Raw genomic sequence first — 22,946 nt, 5'->3', positions numbered from 1 at the left:
CCGCCATGTTACTGACACCCAGCACGGAGAGTACCGTCATGTTACTGACACCCAGCATGGAGAGTACCGCCATGTTACTGACACCCAGCATGGAGAGTACCGCCATGTTACTGACACCCAGCATGGAGAGTACCGCCATGTTACTGACACCCAGCATGGAGAGCACCGCCATGTTACTGACACCTAGCACGGAGAGTACCGCCATGGTACTAACACCCAGCACGGAGAGTACCGCCATGGTACTAACACCCAGCACAGAGAGTACTGCCATGTTACTGACACCCAGCACGGAGAGTACCGCCAGACCCATGTCCACTGTCATTGCTGGTTATTCCACAGTCCAGAAAGCTGTTGTAGTAAAGCATGACTGTGATCTGCACTCAGGCCGTGTGGTCATGTTATGGACTCTCATATGATTCTTCTTCTCCATTATCATCCTATCACGGTGAAGCATGTAATGGCTATAGTCAGTGCTGAGCGTCTCCGTCCTCCCCGTCTTACCATGCTCCATGTTGTGTGTAGTATGTGACCTCTCATGCTTCTCTCTGCCTTTATCCCCCAGCCTGCAACTGCAACCTGCACGCCCGACGCTGCCGTTTCAACATGGAGCTCTTCAAGCTGTCAGGGCGCCGGAGCGGAGGGGTCTGCCTGAACTGCCGACACAACACGGCCGGCCGCCACTGCCACTACTGCAAGGAGGGTTACTACCGGGACATGACCAAGCCCATCACCCACAGGAAGGCCTGTAAAGGTGAGAGGAGCCACGCTCGGTCTATGGGCGCATGATGGTGGATGGAAAATGTTCTTTATGTAAGATGGCGTTTTGTGATGACCTCAGCCTGATGACATCATTGTGTGTACCTGTATAGTGGCATTCCTGTCTGTGAGGTGGCTCTACTCACATTGTACAGACAGGGGGCGCTATTCTAAGGTGCCAGTGAGGCAAGTAACCTCAACCCCCCCTGAGCCCTCATGGTCACATCTACCAGCTGGACGGATGCCGCTACCATTTCCTCCATCTATAGAGGTTGACATGAGAAGACCTTTGCCTGGCAGAAATGATGTGTAAAAATGACTACTGCTCCCTCCAGAGCTGCACTCCAACCTGAAGGTGGTGACGTACCACACTCCACGTAGTGCAGACTAGTTGTATCTAAGGAGTTGGGTGAGGGTCTCGTGTCTTACAGCCGTAGCCCCCCCGTCAGTTCCTACAATGGCTCCCACTTTCAGAAGCCGATCGTCCTAGGAAGTCAGATTTTCCTGGATGTAAAGACGTAAGTCGCCATACCTTGTAATTCACTGTTAGAACCAATTTTCCATCATGCACTGCCCCAGCTAGAGATCTTAGAGTAACCTGGGACTTGTAGTTCTCCCACAGGACAATAGGATTATATAGACTAGGTTCTGTGGACCGGGTTGTCCTTTCCTCTAGGTATCTTTACTGCGCTTTAACCCTTTCTCCTCGGGATAGCATTATTATAACCTGCCGGCAAGCTAAATGTTAAATTCCAGTGACATAGAAAGAGGTTAATATTTTCAGTATGGGGCTGCGCCACCCCCCTCCGGAGCCCGGCACAGGTGTGCATACCAGGGGACAGTGGGACGCATTGAACAGGTTAAGCAGACCTGGAGAAAAGTGAAGGGGGGGGAGGGTGTAGATTTTGGTACAAAGGCTGGATGCTTTGACGAATGGTCCCAGACATATTTTTGGGGCAGATTGGAGGGAGAGAGTAACAAGAGGGAGGGCGGAGGGGAGCAGGCAGGTTAAGCCACGAGCAAACATATCAGAGAGTGGAGGGAGGAGGGGGCACCTGGGTATGTGGATGCAGGTGTTGTCCGCCTGAGGTGAGGCTGTTCCCACAAGTGCAGGAGTAGACTCCATTATGTCACATCCAGCCCCTTGGCGGACACCTGCAGCATACATCCGTGCATCTCCACCAGTCACCAGGGCCGCAGTGCCTGTCACTTATAGGATGGCAGTGCCTGTCACTTACAGGTGTCACTTATAGGATGGCAGTGCCCGTCACTTACAGGTGTCACTTATAGGACGGTAGTGCACATAACCTCCAAATGTGACTTATAGTATGGCAGTGCCTGTCCCTCACAGGATGGCAGTGCCCGTTCCTTACAGGTGTTACTTATAGGATGGTAGTACCTGTACCTTATAGGATGGCAGCGCCTGTCACTTACAGGTGTCACTTATAGGATGGCAGGTCCTGTCACTTACAGGTGTTTCTTACAGGATGGCAGTACCCGTCACTTATAGGTGTTACTTATAGGATGGCAGTGCCTGTCACTTACAGGATGGCAGTACCCGTCACAGGTGTCACTTATAGGATGGCAGTGCCTGTCACATACAGGTGTCACTTATAGGATGGCAGTGCCCGTCACTTACAGGTGTCACTTATAGGATGGCAGTACCAGTCACTTACAGGTGTCACTTATAGGATGGCAGTGCCTGTCACTTACAGGTGTCACTTATAGGATGGCAGTGCCTGTCACTTATAGGATGGCAGTGCCTGTCACTTATAGGATGGCAGTGCCTGTCACTTACAGGTGTCACTTATAGGATGGCAGTGCCTGTCACTTACAGGTGTCACTTATAGGATGGCAGTGCCTGTCACTTATAGGATAGCAGTGCCCGTCACTTACAGGTGTCACTTATAGGATGGCAGTACCAGTCACTTATAGGTGTCACTCCTGTGTAGGGGTCTAGCTGCCTCTGAGTAGGGTATAATATTATTCCCTCCTCAGATTAATCTCAGCCTTATTAGGTTTCCACATCCAGGACAATACTGAAATTAAATCCATTATGTAAGCGGGACGACTCCTACCTGCCCAGCCCTCACATCTGTGGTAACCCCCCCCCCCCCCTGGCACCACAAGCTTCCTAATAATGTGGCAGACGTCTCTTATTAATATCAGCAATCCCTGTGCTCTCCTCCAGGGCCGGGATGTGCGGGGAGCTGGGAGGAATCCAGTTTCCGGCCGTCCTTTTGCTCTTTCTTTGTCCCGTCTCTATAGAAAGGGTTTGATCGCTTTTATCCACCTGGCCCAAACAAATCCTCCAGAGGTTTAACCCCTTAATCCCCGATTTTCTGGATGCTACAGTGGTGCAGAGTTGTCACATTCTTTGCCTTCACAATGGCTGGAATTTAAAGGGCTATTCTATTGAGAATACAGACGCCATTTGTTTCCAGGAGTTGTTACTTCCTTCCCAGACACAAGTGGTACTCCTTCACACAAGGGCACGCTACTCCAGCTGGAGATCCCTCTAACCCACATGCGTGCTGCCATGTCATCTGAAGTGATGACACCTCTGGGGGTCGCAGGGCACCGTCAGGTTTACTGTACTGTAGGCTGAATGGTGCAGCAGTACATACATCTAACCAATGCTCCATTCATATGGGGGCATAGGACCCTTGTGATCAGTAGAGTCCCACTTAATGCCTATATATATATATATATATATATATATATATATATATATACACACACACATATACACAGAGGCTAACCCTGCCGAAGCTGCGGCCTCACACACACCTGCCCCCGCTCTCCGCATCCTTGTCCTTTCGTCACAATCACTCCCACGTTTCTCGAAGCCGTTTGGTATTTTCTCTTTTTTTCGTCACTCAGTGAGATAAATATATAACGTGACCTTTCAGCGCGTTCTTGTTTGACAAATGTATAGCGGGTGACATGCCAGGTGTTATATGTGTATACCATTCACATTGCACCTGTGCTATGAGGCAGGTGCTTTAACCTCTTCCCTCCCAGAGACATTCCAGAAGATCCCGCAGACAGGGTAATCTCCCACTGGGTGAGAGGTAGGAGGCCCCCATATACACCAGATGGTCAATCAGTCCCATAGAAATCGCTGGGGTCTGCAGACACCAATCTGAAGTCTATGGTCCGCCTAACATGACAGCATGTATCTATTCCCGGACAGCACACAGATCATTCCAGAACAATAACTTAGATTGGAAAGTCCAATCAGTAACCTTGTATTTTAATACGTTGACCATTGGGCGGCCGTTCTCATTCTACACGCTGGTAAACCTGGCCGAGCCCCTACGTGTGACGGGATTAGGTCGTGTAAACGCTCGGCTCTCACTTCTGCACTCGTCTTCTTTTCCTTTCTCGGTCGCCCATTGTAATTTCGCCTTCACCTCCTCGTATAATGTGCCGAGAAAGGAGACAAAACCCTTTTATTACCCGAGAAGGAAATCCATTAACCCCTGCCTTCCCAATGACAATCTGGTTGTTTACATACAGGGCGCCAGTCTCTTTGGCAACAATCTCCAACACATGACTCTCCATCTGCTACAAAACTACAACTCCCAGCATTCTCTTTGGTCGTCAGCTTTTTGCTGGGAGTAGTAGTTTTGCATCAGGATGAAGATGAGATTAATATATGTATAGGACATGGGTCTCCAAACTGCGGCCCTCCAGCTGTTGCAATACTACATTTCCCATCATGCCTGGACAGCCAAATCCAAAGCTTTAGTGCGGGCATATTGGGAATTTTAGTTTTGCAACAGCTTTAGGGCTGCAGTTTGGAGACCCATGGCATAGGATGTTGGTATATGCTGTGGTGGGGGGGATGCATCTTAGTAATCTGTGGTTGTTGTATTCTGATCGGCCTGTTGACGCTTCAGTAGAAGGCTTGCATGATAGAGATCCCTACCGCTGACCCCCTGCTCCCGACCTGCCTCCCCCTCCCTGCAGATCTAAGTGTCGCTGTGTAATGTGGTTGTAGTTTTTGCTTTCTGACCTTGTGCTGTTTTCCAACCCCTTCTCCTCTGTTCCCCCCGCAGCCTGCGACTGCCATCCGGTTGGTGCTGCCGGCAAAACCTGTAATCAGACCACAGGGCAATGTCCTTGCAAAGATGGTGTGACTGGTATAACGTGCAACCGATGTGCCAAGGGTTACCAGCAAAGCCGCTCTCCCATTGCCCCCTGCATAAGTATGTGTTGTCGCTGTTACATGTTTTATTAACCAGCAGGGCCATGTACCCCTGGGTATCATGGCCGTCCTATAACTTAATGTATACTGCAAATCTGGTTGTATCACACTCACACCTAGATATAATGGAAGCAGCCATGTCCTACCGTAGATATATACTGCCCTGTCTCCAAGCGCCAAAGACAGTCATACAAAATAGGCTTAGATACCCATGCTAAGGAGACTGTGTCACACATGATAAGCTTGCATACTGCAGTATGACACATCATACAGATCAGTACACAGTGTGATATGTTGTGGACCTATATATACACCAAAACACAATACAGTATTATACTATGGCTCAAAAGACAATATCTTACTAAAGAGATTAGTGTTAGCGTATCACACAGTAAGCTTAGATACACTTATCCAGTAGCCAGCACCACACATAGTAGACTAAGATACATCACTCAGCACAGAATATCACACAGGATAAGCAGACAGTATCAAACATCATCAATTTAGATACACCATATGAAACAACACACGCTTAGATACACTTGCTTGGTATAATTACTGGAGCTTCTGCTGGTTCAGCACCACCCAGGAAGGAGCTATAACCATCTATTAGCTTAAAGGGGTACTCCAGTGAAAATCTTTTTCTTTCAGATCAACTGGTTTCAGAAGGTTATATAGATTTGTAATTTACTTCTATTTAAAAATCTCCAGTCGTCCAGTACTTATCAGGTGCTGTATGTCCTGCAAGAAGTGGTGAATTCTTTCCAGTATGACACAGTGCTCTCTGCTGCCACCTCTGTCCATGTCAGGAACTGTCCAGAGCAGGAGAGATTTTCTATGGGGATTTGCTGCTGCTCTGGACAGTTCCTGACATGGACAGAGGTGGCAGCAGAGAGCACTGTGTCAGTCTGGAGAGAATACACCACTTCCTGCAGGACATACAGCAGCTAGTAAGTACTGGAAGATTGGAGATTTTTAAATAGAAACAAATGACAAATCTATGTAATCTACAGCCAGCTGATTTAAAATAAAAAGATTTTTGCCAGAGTGCCCCTTTAACGTTGTGTCCACGGTACAGAGAAAGTCTCATCTACAGCCCCCAATAGATCATGACATGAGACATTTGTATAATGAACCGTTCTGCACAGGCTCCAATATCTCTGCAGGGTCGTCCATATTCACTGCGGCCGGCAGAGCTCCTGACATGCAGCACAGAAAAGGGGCAGAACTTTTCATTCTACACGTTAGAAACCCTTTAAGTCTTAACATATCTAATAAAAACTGTGAGAAATCTGTAAAGATTTTATAAATCTCGTTGTATGACTTAAATGTTAGAATCCCCCACACACAGACCCTCCATCCCTTCTACGTCCTCTCCTAGCCCCATGCTGTAATCTCCCTGTGTCCTCACGTTTTACTCTACCCCCCCCCCCCCCCCCGCTTCCATTAATGCTGCCCGCAAGTAGCCCGCAGAGACGCCCCGGCTCGCTTCTGTAGTCATGCACGTACCCATAGGGAAGACTAACAGCACATTCCGACATCTATACTAACACAGTGACATTTCCATTCTGCCATAAGGAGATGTTAATAATGGTGCCTCTCTCTTTCTTTCTCCCGGACGCCTGCTCTCATAGAGATACCTGTAGCTCCTCCCACTACGGCAGCCAGCAGCACAGAGGAACCTGCCGGTAAGTTGCACTATTTTTCAGGGTGGAAGATCTAGATTGCATATACTTAGGCTGAGTTCACACTGCGTTTTTGCAGTCTGTTTAGCTCGGTGCTTCTCAATTCCAGTCCTCGGGCCTCACCAACAGGTCATGTTTTGTGGATTTCCTTAGTATTTCACAGGTGATATAATTATACTCAGTGCATCAGGTATTATCACAGGTGTCTTTGTATGGGAAATTCTTAAAACATGACCTGTTGGTGAGGCCTGAGGACTGGAATTTAGAAGCACTGCTTTAGCAGATCCATTTTTAAAGGGTTAATTTTACGTATACAGAGATGTAGTCATCTATGTATTTGTGTACTCAAAAAAAATCAACCAAAAAAGAAAAAAAAACAAAAACGGATCAGTTTTTCCCATTAAACAGATACACTAAGGCTGGGTCCACACTGTTTTTGTAATCCGTTTGTGAAAAAAATAAAATAAAAAAAAACGGATGGAAAACACAAATGCAGTTGTGTCCATCTGTTTTGATCCATTTTTCCATTGACTTCCATTAAAAAAAAAAAAAAAAAACCCGGATCAAAACGCAGGTTTTTTTAAACATACACAAAAGTAAGGTCAGCCACGTTTTTGTGTGCGTTCAAAAAACAGATGCGTTTTGATCAGTGGAAAAACGGATGAAAAAAAACGTATTGCAAAGACGTGGTGTGGACCCAGCCTTAACGGACTGCAAAGACACAATGTGAACCCAGCCTAAGTGTATGTGGACACTACGGAATCGAGGCAGATAATCCGCCGCTTGCCCGCACGAATCTCCACCCATGCCACAGACTCCATTCTATGCACAGGCGGCTTCTGCCGTCCACCTAAAAAATTGGCAAGAATCCACCTGTGCATTGAATGGAGTCTACGGCACGGGTGGGGGTGAGCGGCGGATTCCGAATTGTCCACATACGCTGTATGGGCTATCTTTTGTATAATTTATTGTACGCGGAATCTTTTCAGCTGCCATATTGGATTCAATATCTTACAATTCTGTGTCATAGAATAAGAGGTCTTTACTTAGCTTCATCCCATCTGCCCAGTCACGCTCCTAGTAAGATGTATTTTTGGAAATCACAAAGTCAGCCATTTCTATAATTGCCGTAAAATCATTTTCATGTGTGAAAGAAACACGGGGGGGAAAATTTAATTTTGAATCAATTTCAGGTAAATATTTTGTTAATCGCATAAACTCAATTACAGAAGAATTAGTGTATGTATGGGGCTTGTGGTACAGAGCAGGGCCGCTGGGCCGCACACCACTTACCCTGCTGGACAGGCCACCTTATCCATCGGGATGTCAGAGGTCACCAGCTTTCTGTACAAACACTCTCCGAGGGAAAAGACACAGGAAGACATAACCAGGCAAAGTCTGCGCTTACTGCTGAGCATGCAGATATGACATGGATATCTCACATAGGTAGACAGTTCTCTATTATAGGTAGGTAGATGTCTCATGTGCTGATTGTCTCCCCGTTACCTGCACTGGTGGTCAGAGATACATGGAAGGACCATAGAACCAATTTTATGTGAGTGATACATGGTATGGTAATATTTTTCTACCCTTTAGTACATAAGTAATACAGCCATAGGCTATGCTCACACACAGTATTTCCGTCAGTCTTTTGGTCAGTTTTTTCTCAACCCATTCCTGGTTTTGGTTGAAAAAAGACTGAAAGACTGCCGGAAATACTATGTGGACATACATGATGTTGCCATACAGTGTACAGTATAAGTGATAAAAATGAATGATATGGCCAGCCAATGCATAAATAATACCACCATATCGCTTCTGGCCTTTTGGCTAAGATCACGTATAGTATCTGTTCTTATCAGTTTAATACGTCTCCTATCTGGGAACCATATATTAGATGGATTTTATTTTAACAACAGGGAGATGGAAAAAGAGCTCTGTCTTCTCCAGGCTTTGACCTGGTATTGCAGTGCTTTCAGGTGCAGTGCATGGAATATTCTGACATTGCATAAATACTACCATACACCGATATTGACAATGCATAAATAATAAATACTACCATACAATGAATATGTGATATAGTCAGACAATGCATATCATATTCTCACTGTATGACGGTATGATTTATCCATTGTCTGGCTATAAATAATACTACCATACACTGAATATATGATTTAGTCAGACAAAGCATATCATAGTCTCACTGTATGACGGTATGATTTATCCATTGTCTTGCTATATCATGTATTTAGTGTATGGTAGTATTATTTATAGCCAGACAATGCATAAATCATACTGTGATACAGTGAGAATATGATATGCATTGTCTGACTATATCACATATTCATTGTATGGTAGTATTTATTATTTATGCATTGTCAGTATCAGTGTATAGTAGTATTTATGCAATGTCAGAATATTCCATGTACCCACTATGAGATTGCATAAATACTACTATACACTGATACTGACAATGCATAATACTACCATACACTGAATATATGATATGACCAGACAATGCATGAATTATACCGTCATACAGTGAGAATATGATATGCATTGTCTGGCTATATCATATATTCAGTGTATGGTAGTATTATTTATGCATTGTCTGGCTATATCATATATTCAGTGTATGGTAGTGCTATTTATGCATTGTCTGGCTATAAATAATACTACCATACACTGATGTACAGTCAGTATACCGCACATGCTGATAGCGCTGCCCTGTGCCATTATGGGGCATTGTTTGGTGTCCGCTCCCTCCTGGACATAGGGGCTGTGCAGTGTCTGAGAGCGGCTCTTTACACCGCGTGTCCTATAGATATATACATACATAATGCTGTTTTGAATTGTTGCTCATGTTGGGACGTGTCTGATATGGTTGAGCAGCCCCTCATGCACCGCAGCCTCCTGACATGGAGGAGAAAACTTGTGGATTAGCTGACAATGAGAAGAGACATTAAGATCATGTCTGTAGAGACGGCTGTGTGACAGCCTGCAGCTGAGGACCGAGGAGATGGAACGTCAATAAACAATGGATCAGTTCTGTGTCATCATGACACCACGGGGGAAAAATTCATGTACTTCCCCTCCTAATACCTGACGTACCACCAGAACTGCTGTGTGGCCCCCGGTGCTGTCTCGTGGCACCAGTTCAATCTTGTGTACGCAGCTTATTCGACCCACAGGTCCTGGTTCCAATGTAGTGCTGGGTGGTTCTCCCAGACTGTATCACACATGACCAGCTTAGATACACCGCTTCAGTAGACAGCCCAACACAATTGGCACAGCCAGCTACGCCACATCAACAGATAGTATCACACATGATATTTTAGACAGTACATAAGGCAAAAAACAGGCTTAGATACACCAGGTATCATAAATTACTACATAGGCTACACTAGCTCCATGGATAGTATCACACAGTAGGATTAGATACAGCAGCTCAGAGAGTACCATCATAGAGGTAAGTTTAGTAAGGCCAATAAATAGACAGCAGAGGGAGGTGTTGTATCCATCCCATGTAGTAACATGGCAGCGACACCTCTCCTGTAGAAAAGTCTTCTTGTTAATCCGTGAAACATCTCAGAGGATTAATAAGACAATCCGGAGCTCAGCGCGGAGGTTGATGTGGCCTCAGGCGTTTGTTTGATCGGGGAATGTGCCTGACTATCTAAACGTACCGCCATTAATCCATGACACTGTCAGCAAGAGATCGCCTGTCAATACCGCCACAGGATGAGCAGTGAGGGCTGCGTCTACTGTAATTATATATATATATATATATATATATATATATATATATAATTTATATATATTTATATTTACACGTGTATGGGGGTGCATATGATTAGAAAAACATGGCTGCTTTCTTCCAGAAACTGCAACCATGAGCTCTATAGCAGATCCAAGTGGGAAGAATTGAGGTGCAATACTACATACGGCCTGTTGACAATTGTGGTGCTGTTTTGGGAAAATCTTGAGACTGGCTGCTAGGTATGAGAGCACCATCATAGAGACTGTGGCGGACAGTGGCCCAGGCTAATGTAAATGCATCAGAATGCATTTATTAGTTTTATTAGCTTTATACCTTTTATCTCTGGGTCTAAAACGAAGGCAATGTGGTTTAAAAAAAGTATAGACTAGACAGTCTTCAGATCCGTCTGCCGTACGCACTGGCAGTTTTAGTAAATCTGGGGGCCAGTGTTTCCTCAGCTACTATACTGTGAGACTTGATGAAGTAGCTGGGCTGGTACCGTGCCCACAGCCGGGTCAAGGGTACAGGTGGAGAAGCTCTTTAGACATCTGGCTAGAAGGCGCCCACTCCCCTCACTGCCCTACAGGACGGGGTAAGTCTTAATCTTTATGTAGATTAGGCGCCCACAGTTGTCATCACCGTTTCACCCCATGAATCAGGGATCCGCTCTGCTGCTCATGCGTCCCTCACTAGAGCTATCAAGCAGGCTCAGCTAGTCTACATCCACCAAGTCCATAACGTTAAGCCTCAGCCTGGTTACTTCTCCAGGCTATCCTTTGTATAGCAAGTACATGACTGTTTGCCTTGCCTCTTCCCCAGACCGTCATGGGCTCCTCGGTTTTTGATGGAGGCAGATAATGTCCCATCCGTGCCGCGGGCTGCCTCCTCATCCACTATAGAGCGCAGTGTTGGGTTCGCGAAGAGCTGTTTTCTTGGCAGAGGTTCTAGGATTCCATTGAGTATTAGTAATTCTCTCTCCGCTTGCATTTCATTACATTCAATTACTTGCTCGGTGCAGGGCCGGAGCTCTGTGTAAGTGCCTGAGAATGCGTTCAGAATAAAGTCCTGTGTGCTCTCACTTGCTCGCGGCTCTGTCACTCTAGGCCTCTTTGTCAGCAGTGCCATCAGCGGCTATGCCACTTGTGTGACATACGGATCATGATTGTGAATTCCGATTCAACTCTTTCTAACCGTATGTGGACCATACCTATTCGACCTATGAAAAATGTGTCCAGCTGGGATACATGTTTACATCAACGGGAAGAGGTGCAGAAGAACCAAAGATCTGGACATCTAGCACTGGATGTCAATCCTTCTTTTCATTGTCTGGATGAGATGAGTCCACCACTGATGGTATTACATGACTGTATACCACTTCTGTAGGGGGTCACTAGTTCCTTGTGCCTAGTTTACATTTTACGACCTAATTTACGACATATCGTCATCGGATAACTAAATCTTCTGCACCATGTACGTGCCCACCTCTAATGATCTTCAAGGTGCTTCATTGTACAGAAAGCAAAGCACTGACTTGTGACACCATGGACCCAGCATCTAAATTGTACAACTAAATGGTACTAATTCTATACATCCACTGTGCCCATACGCATTCCTATACAAAGAGAGTCAAAGAATTCAATGGTTCTCCCTAACCCTGAATGGCACAAATGAACAATGGGCCATTGCTGACAATACAACGGGTCCAGAGGTCCCACGGGGGTTAGGCTTGAGGTGAAAGAGACCACCGGAGGTGGAAGACGCAGCACTGTCATTCTATAAGAAGCTTTGTTCAGGGTCTTCTCTAAAAAGAACAATGGATGGTTTTATCTGAATGTTGGAATCTCTCATTATATCCTCCTTCCAGCCATTGTCGAGGACATGTATCAATCAGAATCAGCAGAGATGGCAATTCGTTTTTCTATTGGCCCAGTATCCTGAAATACAACTATTTGTCTTTATGCCGGATGGACGATAAAGATGACGACTATGGTTTTACCAACAACTGGAAACAACTGGATTTACGAATATTCTTAAATATCGGTTATTATTGATCATGCAGTTCATGTCTTTCCTGAAGTTCTCGTTTGTATCAGTTCATACGGCTCATGTTTCTCCCTAAGATAAGAACTTCAGATCTTCATTTTTAATAATTCTATCATTGATTTGGTCAGAGATTTGGTCAAGCCTGCTTGTGTTCTTCACGACTTGGAACTCTCAGCATTTGATTACCGGTGGCTGCAGAAGTTTGATGCAGCCCAAGGGAGTCCTGGAAAATATGGATACAGTCTATGGCCGTATCCATGTTTTCTAGGCAGCCTTAGGGGCTGGATCCAGCTTCTGCAGCCACCGGTAATCAAATGCTGAGAGTTCCGGGTTTGGACGAATGCTTGAGTTGCGCTCATCTCTAGTCAGTAATGCTTTGGTTGTGGCTCCTCTAAATATTTTTTCTTAATATCAAAGTTTAGAGTCGTCAATACTTCACGTTCTGCTTCTTCATTGTCCACCTCCGGGCGACTACTTGACTATAAGATTTTTCTTTTTGTGTCTCTGATTATCCTGTACCAAGAGCATTTTCCCATAGAATCCACAGGATATTAAACACAAGAACCCAACACTGATAAAGGGTATTGGATACAGGAGCTGCTACATCTCCAAAGTGTTATCTGACGTCCAGGTATTGACTTGAAGGAATAAACCATTATTGGATAATTAAAACCACTGGACCGTGTTATTGGATGAGATTTTGGAATTCTTAAGTTCTTTCTAACAGAAAATGAAGACTCCTCACTCTCTTGGGCCTAATACAGAAATAAAACCAATAACAAAACTTCCACAATACATTTAGATCGATGAACAAACTTCAGGATCTGTTCTAGAAATATTTTTTCTCGCAATAGTTATACAATACAAAACCAGAAGACAATAATCCATCCATTTATTTAACTCCACTGACAACACTTACCGTTATTTCAGCCCATAAATCTCCGGCTTTCATCCCACACGTCCGCAGGCTGAATTATAGGGTTTATAAATAGCCGCTACGTTGAAATGTAACACGTCCCCCCACCACCTCTGTATTGGAAACACACCGGCCAAAAGTGTTTTTCTTTTTCTATCTTCTTGGCCTTGCCTTAAAGACGGCGTTCCTTTAATTGCTTCCATCTCCCACCGGTTCCTTGATCGCCAGAATGCAAGTTTATCGCAATATGAGACACTGTGTATACATAGCTCCGAGATACCAGAATATACTAGAAAACCAGTTAAAGGAAAGGCTGGGAAATAGCAAAAAATATCTATACTTTTCATTGTAGTTCTCGGAGCCCTCTTCTGCTTATTCTTACCTTCCGATAGCTCCCACACCACCACATTTAGTTGTACTAACAAAACTTTTTTTTTTTTTATTGTTTTTGCTATATGACAGTCTTTTTGAAGTCTTAAAATGCCATCTTGATGTGTTTTTGAATGACATTTTTTGTTCCTATAAGATACCGGTGTTCTTTATTTAGGAAGCACATAAAAAAACATCATACATACTCCATCTTTCTCTAGTGAGGACCCCCATGTGGTCATTTAGAATCTTACTTTTTGTACCAGACAGAACCAGGAATTCCTTTAACACAGGGATGGGGAACCTTCGTCTCTCTAGCTGTTGCAAAACTACAATTCCCATCAGGCCCGGGCAGCCAAAGCTAAAGCTCTTGATGTCCGGGCATTATGGGACATGTAGTTTTGAAACAGCTGCAAGACCGAAGGTTCCCCATCCCTGCCATAACATATAAACTATATATCTGATCATAATGTGACCTTATTACAAGTATGTAAGTCAGTGATCGCCGACTCCCAGCATGCCTAGAACTCTAGTCATCTGCACATCACTGACTGCTGCAGGATGGCCTCTATAGGCCATTGCACACAAGTATCTCCGAGACAGAAGCCTCTATTTTTCACCCGGTAATGCAATTTTTTGTATTTTTTTTTTTTTATTTTCTACTTTTTTTTTTTGTGAAATTTTTGTTAAGATAGATACGTCCTTTATTGAGGGAGTGCTTTATTGAGGGAGTGCTTGCAAAAACATTGTAGCTCCTCTATTGTTTTTCATCATGCATCTCAGAACCTTTAGAAGGCTATTTTGACTATTTTTTGTACAGTAAGCTATAGATCTGGCAACAATTTCAACTTATAACCTGCAGCTTTCCAACTATTGTGATACTATAACTCCCAGTATGGCTGCACATGCATGCTGGGAGTTGTAGTTTTGCAGCAGCTGGAGAGTCACAGGTTGCTGGTCACTACTGTACATTACATGCCTAACACCAGTTATTAAAGAATGGTCATTTTTTTTCTTCCTCTCCTCCAGTCAAATGAGAACCTCCCAGCTCGGAGAAGATGTGGTGGTGGTGGGGTCTGAAAACAATAATGAGGCCTAATCTAATTACATGGTTTATTTGTGGTGATTTGTCCTCCAATCAATCTTGCTCAAGCAGAATAATAGGCAGATAATGTGCACTGAGCTGAACTTCACTTGTTTCTGAGCCGCAGGGTTAATGAGAGGCGTTGGCCCCGGTGGGAGCAGTCATCCATTATCAGGCACACAAGCTCATTGAGAGGCATCGGATGCTAGGCGACAGGCAGGATGCCATTCACACACACTTGGTATGGGACACGGGAATAGCCTTAGTATCCTGCCAAAAATACCAAGGTTTGAAGAACCTCAACCCGATAAAGAATTTGTAAGAATATTGGCTATATAACACAGGAACGAGTTCACCATTACAGCCAATCTGACGGCACCCGAGTTGTAGTCGCCAGGACTCACAGGGTTAAGCATAATGGCAACTGCAGGAAAGGTTACTGCGAGATTATAAGATCTGCTATGGGATGACCTATACACATGTGACGCTCCGCATTGATTGGGATTTTTCTCTCTCCGTAGATTGTGAGACCTACTGCAAAGCATCAAAAGGGAAGCTGAAGATTAACATGAAGAAGTACTGTAAGAAGGATTACGGTGAGTGTCCGCCTAATGTCAGCGCTCGCTGATGGAAACTCAGCATTAGGATCCTAGAGAACCTCATAGAGCTGCGGGAGAATTGTCTTCTCTCTATAAGGAGCGATATATTCTCCTGCTCTATATATGTAGTCAGCAAGTATCAGAAGCATCAGAAATCTCATTTTACCTATGTATAGAAACAGAATTGGTTTGTTTCCCCATAGGGATGTCACATGAATAATATGAACATGACCATGGGTGTAAAGACCCAAACTACAAGTGTTATATAGGCATCTATGATACCTTTAGTTTGGGGCATTAGACCTGTGGTCGAGCGGGGCGTCCATATTACTTACTCCCCTTTGGTGTTACAGTGATAAGGCTCCCCCGGTCCCCCACCAGTCTCTAGCTTATTGGCCTCCACCAATCTGTTACGTTGATTCACTGGCGGCACCAGTCACACGGGATGACACATGATTGCTCTGGCCAGAGACTGGTGGATGAGCAGGGTATGAGTAAAGTTATCCTTCTTTCTTTTACATGATTAGCTGTTCTTTAATCTGCTTAGAAATAGGAAGAAAACTTTTTTTTACAGTTTTTATTGCAGATTTTGATGGAAATTGAAATTTTTCTGCATGTACTTAGTTTGTGTGTTCACTTTCCCTGCAGCGCCACCACAGGTGAAATGAAGCATTACACAGGCTCCATTTACATTACTGGACTGTCTGTGTAATTCAGGGGATGATAGGTCCTCCAGGTCTAGAGACACTCCGAACACAGGACCCAACACTATTAACTGAATTTCTTAAAGAGGAACTATCAGCAGGTTAGACAAATCTAGTCTAAAGTGCTGATAGCCCTCTACTATGTTTGGGGCGCAGAGGAGGAAGGTATGTCTCTTACCTTCCTCCTCTGCATTGTTCTAGTGCTGGTTGCAATTCACTCCTGGGCCCGTTAGGTGCACTGCCCCCGCCCCAGAGTGCCGATCCGGGTGCTGGTGCTCTGGGTGCGGGGTAGTGCTACTAACGGTGCTCCAGACTGAGGATTACACAGCTAACAGCACAGGAACGGCACTGAGGAGGAAGGTAAGAGACATACTTTCCTCCTCCGCTCCCTGTGCACAGTAGGGGGCTATCAGCAGATTAGATTCGTCTAACCTGCTGATACTTCCCCTTTAAGAGGCAGTGGAGGGATTTTTACACCAGACGCCCTCTAAGCGGTCTGCTAAATGTATTTGGTAGATTTCATCACTTTATTGTACTCTTGCCTAGAGTTCCCCATTTGCTTATCATCTCCAGTTCTTGGTGGCCCACTAGACTTGTGGGTACAATGCAATGCGGGGAGTTTTCCTGTATATCACATCTGATACGAGGTGTTGGGCGCCTGTTCGCTGCTTGTGACATTTCATTGGTTCTGGCAGGATCCATGCACTCAGCATTGGGCTCTTTACAAATGAGATGTATGGCTTATAAAGAGAGGGACATAGAAGTTTAAGTAGGTTTCCAAAAACAAAGCGTTGGTAGGATTTGCATAGTAATCAGTGCCCAATGGGATAATGGAGCATTATTGGGGCAAAACAAAAAAAAAAGCCCCAGCCATTGATTGAATGTCCTACTTTACATGTCTGCGCGTCTCCGCCCACATTCTCACCACGCAGCCAGATCTGCTGTGGCGACAATTTATAGCCTTATGTTTTCTGCGGAGCTGAAGGAATGAGGGATTCCAGATAGACGATGCTGCGGCCTGTGCAGCCAAAGGGGAATTGTAATGCGTTGCTGCCCCCTCTGCTAGGCGCAAAGGGTTTGGAAAGCGCAGTGGGCACCGGAGGCGACTATTTAGTTTCTCCCGCTGTGGGCTCTGCCCTTACTTTCCCTCCCCGGGCGCAGATGAGAAGACAAGCTTTTCTCTACAAGGCCTTGGCCCGCCGCCACTGCGTTCTGACAAGAAAAACCGCCTGTGTCCTGCGCGGCGGCAGAAAGAGGAGAGTAAAAAACCTGACATGTCGCATTCTGCCTCCCGGCAGGGGGTGCTTAACAATCGTCAAACGGGCATCTAAGGGACGCCTGCAGCTCCATTTAATACGTCCGCTCACTTACAAACCGCAGCTATTTCACCTCAGCGTGAGGGCTTCTTTTCCTGGACGGACGGTTAATCCGCTGGTGTCTGATCTCTGTGGCTTGGAAGGGCACGGCTTTGTATGGAGGGGAAGCGGGAGCTGCCAACTTTCCCAGAGAGCCTGGAAGGGTGGAGGGGAGACTCTAGAAGGGTAGGCCATGCAGCTACGCCTCGACTACAAACAGTATCTCAGCCTGGAAGTGGCAGGGGGCCGAGGCACTGCCGGGCACAGAGGGACGCGGGTAAGGGTCCTATCCAAGAGCAATGGAGATAAAAGAGAAAGGAAAGCTCAGCCTCTTTAGAGTATAAGATCCTTATAGAGAGGAATTCTAAACCATTATGCCCAAATGAGATTTCATCTGCTGTAAATCCTGGCCCGGTACTGGGAGGAAAGGGTTAAAAAGCCCAGTGTGTATGGTGTCCCCCCATGCTGTACTTATATTATGCTTTGTGTTCCAGCTCCTCGCCATCTTCGCCACCTCTGCTTGCTGTCAGTAAATGAGAACACTTCTATCTGGAGGCTCACTAACCATCCTGGATGACACATGAGAAGAGAGAGCACTGAGCCGCTCCATCAGGACAGGAGCTCTGGATGTAAATTCAAATGTTTCCATTCACTGGCAGAAAGCAGAGATCTAGGAAACGGTTTGAGACTGGGAAACCCCTGTAAAGGGAAAGTCCAGGCTTAGAAAACTTGTCCCCTTTCTTACAGAGACAGCACCTGACTGGTCCTCAGTTTGGGTGTGGGTTTTGTAGCTCTGTTCCATTGAAGTGAATGGCACTGTAATATAACACACTGGGGATAGTAGGTGGCGCTGTATTTCAAGAAAGAAGCTGTGATTTTTTTTTTAAAAAAATCCTGGATAACATTTTTTAAGGGGCACTTTAGCTAAAAAAATGTATTTCAAATTAACAGGTATCAGAAAGTTATAGATTCGAAAATTACTTCTATTTAAAAATCTCAAGTCTTCCAGTACTTTCCAGGTGCTGTATGTCCTGCAGGAAGTGGGGAATTCTTTTCAGTATGACACAGTGCTCTCTGCTGCCACCTCTGTCCATGTCAGGAACTGTCCAGAGCAGGAGAGGTTTTCTATGGGGATTTGCTGCTGCTCTGGACAGACTTGCAGTTTTAAATAGAAGTAAATTACAAATCTATATAACTTCATGAAACCAGTTGATCTGAAAGAAAAATATTTCCACTGCAGTACCCCTTTAAATACTCTCCTATTATCACAAAGAAAGTTTTCTGGTCTAATAAATTTTTACAGGACTCCTACAAGAGACAGGAAGAGTCCTGCTTTCCCCCCCCCCACACACACACCGGATGATTGACAGCTTATATCCACCTCATATCTATCTCCGTACCCACCTTCTACTCAGGGAAACAATGCAGGCAAAGCAAGGTGTTACTGTGTGCATAGAGGCCTGGGGTGCTGGGGTGTAACCGCAGGGAACCCGCATCCCTTTAGCTGTACCAAAACTACAATTCCCATTATGCCTGAACAGCCAAAGCTTTACCTATCCAGGCATAATGGGAATTGTAGTTTTACAACAGCTGGAGGGCAGCAAGTTCCCCATCCCTGCAGTTTTTCTTGGTCAGCATTCACACTTGGCGTACCCACACATTTGTTTTGGGTGTAGATTGAATGCTATATTATGACAGTATAATAGATGCAAGTGAGATTTCATGCCCATTGTATGAGCTGTCTGTTGTAGATTATGCTGCAATGCAAAGGGGCCTAGGTAAATGGGTAATGTATCTTTGTTGGACGCTTAATACTTGCTGGGACCTTTAGTTCCACAACAAACAGAGAACCACAGCAGCTTCTGCATAGAGCAGCCTGGTGAGTAAATGTTGTGTGTGGCAGAGCTGGTACATAGGCGTTTCAGGAGCATGTGCCCCCTCCCCAGCCGGTGACACATCCACAGCCTGCACTCATGTTTTCACAGCTGGAAGGTGAAATAAGAAATTCTGGAAGACTTTAGGATTGAGAATGTTGATTTTTCCAAAGGTGTCTCCCCCCCCCTACCCCCCCCAGTGGGAAGCTGGAAGGTTCTCGTGTTCCTGTGCGGACCGGCTGCAGACGGGATGGTCAGATGCCCTGGTTAACTAGATCCTGTTGGGCCGGTGGATGACAGATCAGCCACCGGCTACCAGGACCATCCCTAACTATGGGGGCTGTACTATACCTGTGAGCTCAGGATAGGCAGCGTATCCCTCATCTGGATCCATTATAGTTAGAGATGAGCGAACCGGGTTCGGGTTCGAGTCCATCCGAACCCGAACGTTTGGTATTTGATTAGCGGGGGCTGCTGAACTTGGATAAAGCTCTAAGGTTGTCTGGAAAACATGGATACAGCCAATGACTATATCCATGATTTCCACATAGCCTTAGGGCTTTATCCAAGGGCCCTCAGTACACTGGATGTGTGTTAATGGAGCATGAAATGTCCCTATTATATGGCTGTTGAGAGTACTGCAGGGCGACTGTCACACGTCCTCGCCTGCACTAGTGTAAGCAAGTGGTCACCATCCCAAACACTATCCCCCTCACTACCTGCAGTCCTCAATATGTAGGATTTCTATACAGATTAGTGTATAGCAGTGTAAAGATGGTGAATATGGGAAATATGCTGATAAATCCACAAACAACTCTGGATTTGTCCAAGCCAGTAAGGACTGAAATACTCTTCTGTAGGAAGCAAAGTCTGCTGATATTTCAATATAAAAGCATACAGTAAAAACATTTCATATACTACTGCTCCTATATACAAGAATATAACTACTATAATACTGCTCCCATATACAAGAATATAACTACTATAATACTGCTCCTATATACAGGAATATAACTACTATAATACTACTCTCTATATACAAGAATATAACTACTATAATACTGCTCCTATATACAAGAATATAACTACTATAACACTGCTCTCTATATACAAGAATATAACTACTATAATACTGCCCCCTATATACAAGAATATAACTACTATAATACTGCTCCTATATACAAGAATATAACTACTATAATACTGCTCCTATATACAAGAATATAACTACTATAATACTTCTCCTATATACAAGAATATAACTACTATAATACTGCTCCTATATACAAGAATATAACTACTATAGTGCTGCTTCCTATATACAGGAATATAACTACTATAATACTGCTCCTATATACAAGAATATAACTACTATAATACTGCTCCTATATACAAGAATATAACTACTATAATACTGCCCCTATATACAAGAATATAACTACTATAATACTGCTCCTATATACAGGAATATACTACTATAATACTGCCCCTATATACAAGAATATAACTACTATAATACCGCCTCTTTGTTAAAAAAAAAAATGGATCTTTAAAGTCGGGCAATGTTCATACATGACTGTGTTTTATCTTGAGGCTTTTTATTCCTCATTTTACAGCCGTATTTTACTTTGTGTGACCCTAGCTTATATGCAGTGATGAGGCTCTGAGGATGGAGGATACAGAAGCCTCCATTATTGGCCTGGTGTCCTGGTGCTGCTGGTGCTGTCAGAAATGTAGATAAAGTGCAGGGAGAAAATCTTACACTTAGTAGAGGAGTAAAAAGTTGTGCGTATAGTGAGAGGTAAATGAAGAGGTGATGGATGTGACTCTGTCCCTAAACTGTATCTTCCAAAAACAAATATGTTGTAATCTGTAATTCCTGACATAACTGCAGCGCTGCAAATCTATTCCAGCTGGGCTCAGTGACTGACGTACCGGTGTTCTTGTCTTTCAGCCGTTCAGATCCACATTTTAAAGGCGGACAAAGTAGGAGATTGGTGGAAATTCACAGTCAACGTCATCTCAGTCTATAAACAAGGAAGCAATCGAATCCGCAGAGGAGACCAGAACCTTTGGATCCGTTCCAAAGACATCGCCTGCAAGTGCCCAAAACTCAAGCCTATGAAGAAGTACCTGCTCCTGGGCAACGACGAGGACTTACCCGACCAAAACGGGGTGGTGGCAGACAAGACCAGCTTGGTCATACAGTGGAGGGACACATGGGCCAGACGGCTGAGAAAATTCCAACAGCGAGAAAAGAAAGGAAAGTGCAAGAAAGCCTAGAGGCTCAGAAGACCCAGGGCCCTCGAGGGAGAATCCAGAGTTATGTAGAAGAGTGAGGGAGGATCGTAATTGCTGCTTGCTGTAGAGTCTGGAGCAGATAGGTTTATCGATTTAGAATTTTTTTATTATTTTTTTTTTTCAATATTTTCCCAGAAGGAGGCTGGAAACTCGATTTTCAAAGCTGGTCGTTGGTAGATAAAAGGCAGAGAGGACGAGAGAGGGTCACTTTTACTTATGGACCTGATGCGTTTGCACCTAATATGTAGAGTTGATTCACAGACACCAGATCACAGGACAGAGAGAAGGAACGAGGGAAGGGGGGTGGGGGTGGGACTGGGCTTGGGGGAAAGAGTTGTTGCCGAGAGATTTATGGCCATGCAAGCTGTGAAATTTGCACCTGTTCAGTATCTCCTGCGTTGTGAGTCATTAATTGTAAAAACATTTCTCACGTTCTGCAAAGTCAAAGCCCTCTGGCTTCTTTTCCATTGAGATGGAATGGGGATAGACAACCAACCCCTCCTAGCAGTTTAGTAACCTGTAAAAACACCCCCCAGGGCGGGGATTATTTTTGTTGATCGCCACACTGCAACCAGGCAACAACAAAAGGGTTAACACAGCGCTATTCCTGATCTATGGTATTGTCCTTCCTGATCCCCACCCCTATTCATTTTTTTTGTTTTATTTCTTTTTTACTTTTCTATAGGTGCTGACTGCTAGGTACGAAAAAACCTAGGAAAAAAAAAGATTAATTTGTAAAAACAAAATGCAAATCCTAACATTTTTAAGTATGTATATCAATGAAATAACGTTTTTTTTGTTGTTTTTTTTTTAAGAAAACAAATCTTTATGTTGTGTTTTTGTATATGTTTAATAACTCCCCCCCATTACCCGCTCACCCTGTATATAGCAATGCATACAGGATTGACAGTATTAGCCGGTCAGGACTGGGGTGGGAGGGGATTAAAGTAAACTTGTCAGCAGAGATTATTATATATATACTGATTTAAGAAAAATATATATGGAGTTGATGTAGCTTGTGTTTAGACCCAGCGGTCCAGGACACGTGTACTCCTTGTGTTTTTAATATGCTCCTTTTTAGAGGGGTTCCATTATAGATATTACTTCCCCCGGGTATATGATACCATTAACAGAATGTTAGGTCTAGCTTTGTATAATTGCGCACAACAGTCTCCCCGCGTAATCAGTAGTCAACCCGGCCGCCATTTTGCCTACTTTGTGATATCTCAACGGGTTTGTTTACAAGGACGAATTATTGGTGTCCCCAATAAAGGGAGGGTGTAAAAA

At 44.5% G+C, this 22,946-nt stretch overlaps 1 protein-coding gene and 1 non-coding gene across 6 annotated transcripts in view; both read left to right on the top strand.

The window, feature by feature from the left end:
* The window catches only part of NTN1 (netrin 1), an 80,956-nt gene extending 59,009 nt beyond the window's left edge, over positions 1–21,947 (top strand). For all 5 annotated transcript variants that reach the window (XM_069953461.1, XM_069953464.1, XM_069953465.1 and 2 more), the window contains 5 exons: positions 563–751; positions 4,821–4,970; positions 6,604–6,657; positions 15,348–15,422; positions 21,313–21,947. In XM_069953461.1, coding sequence (XP_069809562.1) covers positions 563–751; positions 4,821–4,970; positions 6,604–6,657; positions 15,348–15,422; positions 21,313–21,641 — 797 coding nt within the window. In that variant the 3' untranslated portion in view covers positions 21,642–21,947. The remainder of the gene's footprint in view (positions 1–562; positions 752–4,820; positions 4,971–6,603; positions 6,658–15,347; positions 15,423–21,312) is intronic.
* Positions 8,466–8,649, top strand: LOC138773635 (U2 spliceosomal RNA). Its single transcript, XR_011360201.1, has one exon. It is a non-coding gene; the product is annotated as a U2 spliceosomal RNA (small nuclear RNA).
* Positions 21,948–22,946: the final 999 nt, after the last annotated feature.

The sequence above is a fragment of the Dendropsophus ebraccatus genome, chromosome 14, assembly GCF_027789765.1.
Source record: "Dendropsophus ebraccatus isolate aDenEbr1 chromosome 14, aDenEbr1.pat, whole genome shotgun sequence".
In the NCBI taxonomy this organism is placed as follows: domain Eukaryota; kingdom Metazoa; phylum Chordata; class Amphibia; order Anura; family Hylidae; genus Dendropsophus; species Dendropsophus ebraccatus.
Note: the sequence above shows the minus strand (reverse complement) of the source record. Positions and strands in the feature narration are given on the sequence as shown.